This window comes from Zingiber officinale, chromosome 10B (assembly GCF_018446385.1).
Source record: "Zingiber officinale cultivar Zhangliang chromosome 10B, Zo_v1.1, whole genome shotgun sequence".
NCBI classification, from domain to species: Eukaryota; Viridiplantae; Streptophyta; class Magnoliopsida; order Zingiberales; family Zingiberaceae; genus Zingiber; species Zingiber officinale.
This window is the reverse complement of record NC_056005.1, coordinates 82,906,527-82,917,194: the sequence shown is the minus strand read 5'-3', so window position 1 is coordinate 82,917,194 and position 10,668 is coordinate 82,906,527. Positions and strand designations below refer to the sequence as shown.

Here is a 10,668-nt window from a genome sequence, read left to right as displayed (position 1 = left end):
CTAGAGTCATACAATTGACAGATGCTAAGTAAATTAAATTTAAAATTTTTGATAAGGAATACTTTTTTAATAGTGAAATCAGATTCGAGTTCAATATTATCTATTTCAATTACCTTGAGTTTGACGTTTCTTCCAAAGGTAACCGTTCCTAAACTCCTGAGTCTTAGTTTGGTAAATTTGATGTGATCCCCAGTCATATGTGTAGAGCAACCACTATCTAGTATCTACTTAGATTTCTATAAAAAGTAGGAGTTATTATTATTAATTAAGTTTGAAACATTAATTTAGTTTAATTCATGCTCAATTTAAGTCTTAACTTAAGTTTAGATTTAAGTCTAATTTAGACTAGATTTAAATTTAAGTTTAGATTAGGTTTAAGTTAAGTTCAGATTTTGAATTTAAGTTAAGTTTAGATTAGGTCTAATTTTGAATTTAAGTTTAGTTTAGGTTTAATTTTTATTAAGTTTAGTTTAGTTTAATTTTGAATTTAAGTTAAGTTTGGATTAGGTTTAATTTTGAATTTAAGTTAAGTTTAGATTAGGTCTAATTTTGAATTTTTGTTAAGTTTAGTTTAGGTTTAATTTTGAATTAAGTTTAGTTTAGTTTAATTTTGAATTTAAGTTAAATTTGGATTAAGTTTAATTTTGAATTTAAGTTAAGTTTGGATTAGGTCTAATTTTGAATTTAAGTTTAGTTTAGTTTAATTTTGAATTTAAGTTAAGTTTGGATTAGGTCTAATTTTGAATTTAAGTTAAGTTTAGTTTATATTAAATTCTGAATTTAAGTTTAAATTGGGTTTAATTTTGAATTTGAGTTTAATTATTCATCTCACTCGGTCATCGAACATCCCCATCTCCACAGTGGTGCCCACGTAGCCTCTGGTAGCCACTAAAGTCGCCTGAAGCATGGTAAAGTTTTCATTTTCCTGGTCGAATGGAGGGAGCATCGTTGCTGCAAGGACGCAGTCATCGTAGCCCACTTTTGATGCCCCCACAATAAACCCTAATCAAGGATGCCCCACTCGTCCTCCATAACCTCTTCTTGAACCAAATCCCTGACTCCACCAGCACCTATAACACCATGCTCTGATATCAATTGTTAAGATAAAAGGAATTTAGATATTTCTACAATGGTATGATATTTTTCACTTTTGGCATAAACCCTCGTGGTTTTATTTTTTAGCTTTATTGAAAAACCTCATACTAATGGAGATATTTTTATCTTATAAGCACATGATCTTTCTCATGTGTTTTCAATATGGAACATTGTTTGTAATTTTACAACCCCAACAGAATCAAATCTACCGAGGGATCACATTTGAAAGGACGTTAGTTACAAGAGAGGTGTTGATTACATGAGTGATAGAATACACATCTGTTGTGCCATTAATGATAATGACGCCATAAGAGAAAAATGTGTCAGTTACAAGAGCAGGTAAGAACACTGCCACTAATAATAATGAGGCATGATAGTTAGGGGTGCAATCGAACCGAGCCGAGCTAAAAAGTAAGAGGCTCGAGCTCAAGCTTGATTCGTTTTACCTAAGCTCGAGATCATCTCAATGATTCAAGCTTTAATTCTTAAACTCGAGCTCGGCTCATAATAGAATTAAATAGTTCATGAATAGCTCTAGCTCGATTCGAAAATGTCTCGTTTAAAAGTTAAATGAGCTTAGTTCGAACTTAGCTCATTAATATATAAAAGTTATAATTCATGTTTTATTATAAATGAGTATTTTAATAATCATGTTCGCAAGCTTCTTAACAAACACGTTCATGAGCCTCTAAATGAACATGTTCATGAGCTTACTAATCAAATACTGTTAAACTCGAGCTCAACCTGATAATGTTTTTGAGCTCAAAATCAAACTTGAGCTCGTCTTGTTAATTTAATTGAATGAACTGGGACAATTTTTTTTTCAAATTAATACCTAAATAGCTCACGAACGACTTGACTCGTTTATACCCTTAGTGGCAGTTATAGGAAAAAGAAATGTGGTTGTTACAAAGTGGTGCCAGTTGAGATTTTTGTGCACTCCCTCTTTCCTACTCTATATAAGGCAATGACACAGCAAGGAAAGGGTGTCTTATGATTTTTTTCACTATTTATTTCATTTCCTTTAGTTTTCCTATTTCTCTATCACTAACTTGAGAATCAAACCAAAGCGTACTTAGGCCTCCCTTCTAGACTCCTATTAATCTCTCTTAGATAGGTTAACCTTACCAAAAGATAACCCACATAAAGCAAATTCAACAAAAAGCCACATAAAGCAAATTCAACAAAAAGCCAGTCAAAGTCCACACCAACACCTACTTTTTAGCCTTGATCAATCTATCCCTTGATCTCGATCAAAGATCTTATTATACTTTTTTCATTGTATTATTATTGATCCAATGGACCTCTGATAAAGATTGATCAGATTTGGTTGACTAGGTTCTAGTTGACTCGAGTTGAATTTTGATGTTTAATCAATATGTTATTTAGTTGGGTGATACATCAAGTAAATCAAGATTAATCAGATACTTGATGATGGTGAAGTTTAAATGGATCATGATTGACCGGATATTTGACAATCGAAAGTTCAATGGAAAATTGATAAAAGAAAAGTTTAAATGAATCATGGTTAATTGAACACTTGACAGTTTAAAGTCTAACAGGAAGTTGGTAAGGGTGAAGTCCAATTGGGTCAAGATTGATCGAATTTTTGGTAATGAGGTAAGTCCTAACAGATTATAAAAAAACCAAAATGTTAGGCACGAGGCGGGAAGTCTTGCTACATTAAGATTGGTCAGATGCTAAGCAATGATAAAGTTTTGATAAATCATGGTTGACCAAATGTAATGCAACGATGAAGTCCCAACAAGTCAAAGGTGATTGAATACTGACAAAGAAAGTCTCAACAAGTTAAGGTCGATCGAATGTTGAGCAATAAGAAGGCTCAAACTCTCGACACATCAAGGTTAATCAAATGATGGACAAAGAAAGTCCTAGTAAGTTAAAGTAAACATGATACTAGGCAAGTCGATAATTCATCTTTGGTAAGATTGAAACAAAAGTATTAGTCAAATTTATATGATGTATCAATCGACTAACCTAAATCCCAAAATTAGGGTTTGAGAGGTTTTCAGTATTGTAAATAGTATATCAATCGACTATCAATGGTGTTAATTGATTATGAACCCTAATAGTGTTATAGTAATTTTGCTATACTAACAATCAATTAGTGAATAGTAGACTATTACCATACCAAATAGAATGTTGTAGGAATTCAATTGATCAACTCAACTATTTATGCTACAATAACAATCGATTGTTACTTTAGCAAATAGAAAGTTAAGGAATCGATTGGTCAACTCCACTAATCCCGATCAATCGAATTGATTGGTCGATTGATGTCAATATTCAAGTGAACATAAAATTCAAAACTTGACTGAGGACTCAACTGGTTGCCCATCAATCAATTAATGAGTTTGAGCAATCAAGTGATAACACTAAGCAACGAACAAAAGGTTTCTAAGTCGCTTGTGGCGCTCGACTGATAAATACTAACAGTCGACTATTCTTGGTTAAACCAGAATCAATAAGAATCATTGTAAATACAATTGTCAAATTCCATAGAGCAATCGATCGATAGTGAAAAATAGTTGAGGAGATGTTGAGGAGATTTTACTGTTAATTTTTTAGGATTTTAGAAGAGAATATTGCCACATTTCTAAGTCATCAAAAAGCAATCTATAACAACAAAAAATGATTAAAATAAGATTCTGGTAAACTAATTTACTTTCGTATTTGTTTTTGTATATTTGTAAGTTTATTATATTATTTGTAAAAATATGGATGATAAGAGATTTCTTTACTTTTAGAATATATTAAAAAAAGGAGAAAATTTAATGATAGTAGAACGTTAGTTAGGACAAAGCCTGGGAGTAACAATCTCGAGATGTTGTAAATCAAATAAAATTTTGATGTCATATTTGTATGGTTGATTTCACTTCAAATTTCTTAATGGAAGAATCAAAATTATTTATCATTGGCATCGCATCGGTCCTAATATTTATCTCTTTAAATTTTATGTATTCATTAAAATATTAATTTGGTCACATAATGCATATTGTGTGTAGGACTAATAGAGTGACATAATTATTATATAAGCTATACATTTTAAAGATATATAGAAATAATGTATTTAAAATTTATTATATGAATTTTATAAATTTTTTAAAATATAAAAATTAATATATATATATATATATATATATATATATATAATAAAAAATAATATAATAAAATGTAAAAGTTTTTAATAAGTTACTAATAAGAAGGAAATGATATAAGTTTTATTTTAAATTTTTACAAGTTAATAGGTAATTCATAATTTTCTAAAGAAATTATAAACATTAAAAATTATAAATTTAAATATAGATTTTAAAAACAAATTTAAAATTATTAAAATTAAATTTTAATATTATATTTAAAAAATAATAATAGAGAACCAATGTGATGATAAAATAAAAAAATCTAAATAAATAACATTATAAAAGACTATTGTAGTTACTTTTGTAGTGACTAAACAATTCAAAATTATCAAAATATTAAATATCTATTTTCTTTTGAAAAGATAAATGTGCTTTATTTATACTTTCAAAATGATCAATTAGTAGACTATTGTAGTTATTTATACTTCATACATAAAGTTTCATATGATTTTATGTTCTTTCTGACCCTCTTTTGACATCAGATCCATCCATCAACAGAAGGAAGCAAAAAATTTTACTCTTGTAACAAAGACTACCCTCTTCCTTCTGCAAAATCTTTATTGCACTGCTTAGCCCAGCTTGATGAATTAACTGCTGAGTGTATGCCAAAAGAGAACCCACATTCGACGAATTAGTTGGGGTTCAAGCTAACGTTTGTTTGTAGAGGTGAATCTTCCTGCTGCAGGTGGAATTGATTGCATCCTCTAAGGCGTCGATATTGCCATACTCTACTTTGAAGGTAACCATGGTTGTGCCATCATTGCCAGTTTCGTAGTCTTGTTTGATGTCCTCTGCTTGAAAATGTTGCAGCTGTAACAGACAATTCGATCAACAAAGAGAAGGATTAGAGAGAGAAGAGAGGGGAAGAAAAATATGTCACAATGGCAGGGTGCAATGCCATGCTACACAATGGCATGATCATTGTAAACTCCATTTTCATGGAGGGAAAGGGACTATCTAGTATGAAATTGATTGACCAAATAACTACTCTAATAGTTCAAACTGTTCGAATTTAGGAAGTAAGCAAAGAAAAAGGCAAGCCCATGTCCATGGGTTTGTACAAATAGCCTAAGTGAATCTCCACACTACATGTGATGTGGCAAAACAAGAAGAAGAAAAAAATAAATCCAAGGATGCCCATGCTAATCCTCCATATGGTCAGTTTAAAGTCTTTAATATGGATTGATTTTCCCCTCTCTGCTGTTGATAGGTTTTTATGTTATTATTGTTTTATTTTCACATCATCCCGGGTTAATCAAATTGGAACAGGTTTAGGGATCCAGTTTCCCCTCTCTCCCTTATGGAAGTTGCAACCCTTCCGCTGGGTTGTGAACACCAATAAGCGGACCGTTGGGTGAGGCGTGAGGGTGTTTGTGTGCTGAAGGAGTTGTCACTGGCAGCTAGAAAGCCTATGGCAGTGCCAGGTTACAAGCGAGTGGATGGTGCTGCTCAAAGGAGGAAATTCATTGGGCTCGATACCTATTCTCAAACAGAGAACATTGGAGAGGAGACATTGTGGCCTACAGCGTCCAGAGGCCAGAGCACAGCAGGAGGTTGGGCTGGCGGTGTTTGTTACTGGTCAAGTGGTGATGATAGAGTGAATGAGAGAATCACCTACTTCTTGGCGAATTGCGGTGGTGAGGAGTTGCTAGAGGAAGATCTATTGGTTCTTACTGCAGTGGTGAAGATTGGTAACACTGAGCAGTTTTCTTGCCTCATGGGGTCGAGGGAGGTAAGTTCTACTTGGAGTCCTTGTGCAGACGACACAAGACCCTTATATGGGAACCAAAGGGAGTCAAGCATGCACAGACCAACAACACAATAAAACAATTATGAGGGGCGACGCGACACTGTTGTTTGGGTAAGCAAGATGTCCTTCCATGAGTCTCCGAGCGGAGGGTGAGGCAATCAGATCAGTGCGGCAAGGATGAAGTGGTTGATGGCATAGGCTTGACAATAGCTCTTGGAAGTAGAAGGTAATGGAGTGGTGCGGGCCCATGGCAGTGCTGCTTGGATATTGTGCAGTTAGGGAATATGAGCAGTAGCCAAGAAACTTGGGTTCTGCAGCCACAAGACATCGGAGGAGGAAGTGTGCGGCGAGGAGGAGGAGAACAAAAGATCTTTCTTGTTTTTTTATATAATGGTGTCAAAGAATTTGATAGAGTTAGTGGTAGCAAAGGATGCTAGATGGTTATGATGACCAAATGCCGAATCAAAAAATCTGCTTTGATACCAATTGATGCAACACCAAATCTAAACTCTCAAATCGGACAAAATTTGGGGCGAAATTAATGAAGCAAAAGGATAACTATCTCGCACACAAAAAAAAAAGCCCACTACAAAATCGAAATATAATGCAGAAAATTAAAAGAGAATTTTATCAATCAAAACTTTCATAATTACATAGAGATGACAACTCTGTAAACACCACTAATTAAGAATAATAATAAAATCAATAAACCTTTAGCAAATAAAAAGATACTCATTAAATATCATTAAATTAGAAAATACCAACATCTAAAATTGGACAATTACTAAATCAATTACAAATTCAAAATTTAAATTTTATGTTTCTTTCATTCCTTATTTGCATTACTTGGACAAAAGAATTTTGGGCTACGGTTGCCTGGACAAGAAAAGAAAAGCTTAAACCTTTTAGAATATGCTAAGTCTAAACAGTTCAATGATCACCTTTAGCTAAATTGTTGTTTATTTAGAGGGAATGTTGATAATAATTGTGATTTCTTGGTCTGAAAGTTGTATTTATGATATTTTGATGATTTAATTAGTATTTGGTAATAGCATTAGTTGTGTTTGTGTTTCATTATATTTGTTATTTGATGTTTCATTCCATAATTTAATTATAAAAAAAAGGACAACCCAGTACACAAAGCTCCCGCCAATGCAGGGTCCGAGGAAGGGTCTATTGTACACAGTCTTATCATATTTTGCAAGAGACTATTTCCGAGACTTGAACCATTGACCTCTAAGTCACACGGCAGCAACTTTACCATTGCACCAAGGCTCCCTTTCTCATTCCATAATTTAATTGTTGTGAGAAATTCAAGTACCTATCATTGTGTATCCATGAACTAACCAGCCTAATTATGGCAGGTTTGGCTACGCATTGAGATCCAGTTTAGTTAAACGGATGGGTACAAGTATTAATGATTAAACATATGTGAGTATTGAGTATGTTAGATACGTATTTAATTAAGTGGATGAGGTCTAAGGTAGTATGGTAAATTGCAAGTACTTATCATCCTTCAACAAAAAGATGGCTGCAAAAAATTTCCTATGTATGTCTAGCCCATTTCAAACAAGAAGTTCAACTAGTGTGATTTATTCAAACAATTTTAGGCATATATGAACTAAGTCATTTCAAATTGCTAACTGCCTCAACAATTAAATCAAGTTAGAAGACTTTAGTTTGTGATATCTACTTCTAAAACTTGTCAAAGTTCTAGTGCTCATTGAGAGTCTAACCATTAATCTAAAGGCCTCATACTAGTCTTTAATTGAAAGTCTTTAGGTCTCCTCACCTAGAAAAGGATGGTAACCTGAGTCTAAAATGGTGCACTTGGGAGTACATTCAGCAGTCTCTTGCAAACAGGATTCTTACAATTATCAGGCCATCAATATATAACTAGAATACAGAATTTTTTATTGGTATCACAAATTCGTAAGCAGGATTGCAGAAAATCAAACTTATGCAATTGCAAACTTTTGCATCCTATGACTTCATGGAGACTCCAAGAATAGTAAAGTTTAGTCCATGTTACTCAGATAATGTAAAAAAATATTAATTCTATGATTCCCTTTCTCTCAAAAGAGATAAGCAGCACCTGTCAGATTGCTATATGTGAGCAAATTCAGAATAAATCTGTCACAAGAACAAGTCTACAACACTTGGCAGAAAAGTGAGAAACCTTATCATTTAGACTAGGTAACTTTACTAGATTAGTGGGATCATGCTTAATACCATCAAGCATAAACAAACAACTAATTATGTGCCTAAATTATTTGAGGTCATGAACTTTATCCCACTAGTGAGCTCTATGTAAGATTATTAGTATCCTCAAATATCTGAGGCTATTAAACTAGTATGGAATTGAATCATTAACTATTTGAGGTCATTAATTGCATTCCACACCATTATGAGGCAAAGTAGGGTCAAAGTGAGACAACATAAATGTAAACATACGAAAAATTTAGATATAAACTAATAAAAAAAACTTATGTATTTTTTGTTGGATAATTGAGAAAAAACTAAGGCAAGGAAGGGTGCCGCTACTGGAGTCAATGGGACCGAATTAATGTGAATTTCCATCAAATAATTCGAAGTTGCATCCTAATGTATCCTGCAATCCTAGATTATGTTCTTGCAACCATGGAAAACTCAGGAAAACTGCAAGAGAGGAGCAAGATCAAGCCAAAGTATTATAACAATAGGATATAAGCCCTTTCAAAATCTGCATTGCTTTTCCTATAGTTAGAATATGCATATATTTACATTTAAGAAAAAAAAGCCACTGTTAAACAGAATAAAGAAACAGGTAGAACCTGATGGTACACTACTCCCAACAATTCAAATGGCACCTCCATACCAATTCGAGCCTGAACATGAGGCAACAACTTGTTCAACAATCGTGTTCAGAGTATAAGGTTATGTATATAAGATGTTAAAATATAATTTCTCCATTGATTGTAGGAAACATATGGTCAACAAAATATTCAAAAAAAGGAAAAAAAAAAATCAAAAGAATTATAAGGGTATAGAAACTACTTTTGGTTTCACAAGACATGTTGCAGCACCCTTGAGACACTCTGAAGCAACTCCTCCATAGGCCCTAACCAATCCTCCAGTTCCCAACTTTATACCACCAAAATGTCTAGAAGTAGTTCAATAAACATTGTTAAAGCCACACATACTCTGAGATAGACTGTATAAAATGTTTGGTTGAAAGTTAAATGCCCTTTTCGAAAAATTACAAGTATCCAATGAAAATGCTCCCATTTTCTGTTGACACTCCAAATGAATGCCAAGGTCTCAGTGCCATCAATCAATTCAGCCAAACTTTGTACTGGAAGGAGCAGTCACTAGAATATGAAGAGAGCCTCACAGAAAAATTACCTAATAACTACCACCATCACCCTATCAAGCCCAGAGGATTCTATGGCAGAATATATTGGTTTTCCAGCTGTTCCAGATGGCTCTCCATCATCATTGCTTCGATATTGGTCTCCAAGCTACGCTACATGTCCGCTCAATAAGAAAGTCACTAAGAATATAAAAGCTTTACTAGGGGGGAAAGGGTGTGGAGTAGTCACCTTGTACGCCCAGCAGTTGTGTGTAGCTCTTGGATCTCGGACCTATTTTGATACCAATAACTTATGAATAATAAAAAAAAAAAAGACCAAAAATAAAGACAGATAGTCTATAATGAAAATCCCAACACAATCATTTCGTGATTTACGTTGTTCATACCCTACCCAACAACACAATGGAATATAGGCACCGCTCCACAAAAGAAATTGTGTAGTATGATGTTCCCTACCAATCTTCTCACTCAATTCCCGATGAACATATTACAATTGAGAAGGGTTGCATCCAAACGATAGCACAGCAAAGGTCGAATTTTTCTCGACATATTAATGGAAAAAGGAAAAAACAGAAATAATAATTGCCTAGTTCGCCACAAAACATAGAGAAATAAACGAACCCTAATCGCCAGGCAAATATGAAACTAAGCCTTTATCAAAGAGATTCTACTAAGGAAATGCGCACGGAAGCAAGGAATCGAGTTAAGGGAACCTCGGAAAGAAAGGATTGGGCAGAGCGGTCGTCGGAGATGCGGGTAGCAATGGCGATGAACTTGCTCTTCTTGATCTCCCGCTCGCAGCTCACGCGCGCGCTCAAAGTGGTATACGGAGATGGCGCCGAAGACATGAATCGGGCGGTGGACACTCCTCCGCCTACTCCGCCGTGGATAGGCGTCGCAACTCCCTGCGATTTCGACGAGTTTACGAGCGACGAGGCGAAGCGAAGGCAAGGCGGATGGACTCTCACTGCCATATTACGATCCAGCCACACCAAAAAGGAGACACTATACAAATTCGGAAAATTATCAAAATAACCCGCCCAAATGTTCATTTTTATACAAAACTCCAGCCATGTTATTCAAATTGCTCCTCAATAATTTTTATTTTTATAATTAAAATATTTTTTTTCAATTACCACCTGAATCAATCAAATTAATTATGAATAAAAAATATTTTAACAAGAATATATATATATATATATATATATATATATATATATATATATATATATATATATATATATAATTTTAAAAAATCTTAAAACTTGAATAGTACTATGGAGAGGTTTGGTGTAACTATTAAATTATTG

The 10,668-nt window shown here is 33.7% G+C and overlaps 1 protein-coding gene across 2 annotated transcripts; it reads right to left on the bottom strand.

The window, feature by feature from the left end:
* Nucleotides 1-4,632: 4,632 nt before the first annotated feature.
* Nucleotides 4,633-10,380, bottom strand: LOC122028902 (IMPACT family member in pol 5'region-like). 2 transcript variants are annotated; one of them, XM_042587873.1, is made up of 6 exons: nt 10,072-10,380; nt 9,588-9,629; nt 9,391-9,506; nt 9,043-9,148; nt 8,820-8,873; nt 4,633-5,066 (listed from the first exon to the last, which is right to left on the bottom strand). In XM_042587873.1, the coding sequence occupies exons 1-6, from the start codon at nt 10,330-10,332 to the stop codon at nt 4,899-4,901; spliced, it is 747 nt and encodes a 248-aa protein (XP_042443807.1). In that variant the 5' UTR covers nt 10,333-10,380; the 3' UTR covers nt 4,633-4,898. The 2 variants fall into 2 exon arrangements, with proteins under 2 accessions (XP_042443807.1, XP_042443808.1); XM_042587874.1 differs by lacking the exon at nt 9,588-9,629.
* Between the last annotated feature and the right edge of the window lie 288 nt (nt 10,381-10,668).

Bases quoted from the DNA above. Each gene is read 5' to 3' on its own strand.
- LOC122028902 (XM_042587873.1), bottom strand. From the start codon at position 10,332: ATGGCAGTGAGAGTCCATCCGCCTTGCCTTCGCTTCGCCTCGTCGCTC. The intron at 8,874-9,042 runs GTAGTTTCTATA...CCTCATGTTCAG, and splicing joins CATGTCTTGTGAAACCAAAA to GCTCGAATTGGTATGGAGGT. The intron at 5,067-8,819 runs GTTCTACCTGTT...TGTCTGTTACAG, and splicing joins TGGGAGTAGTGTACCATCAG to CTGCAACATTTTCAAGCAGA.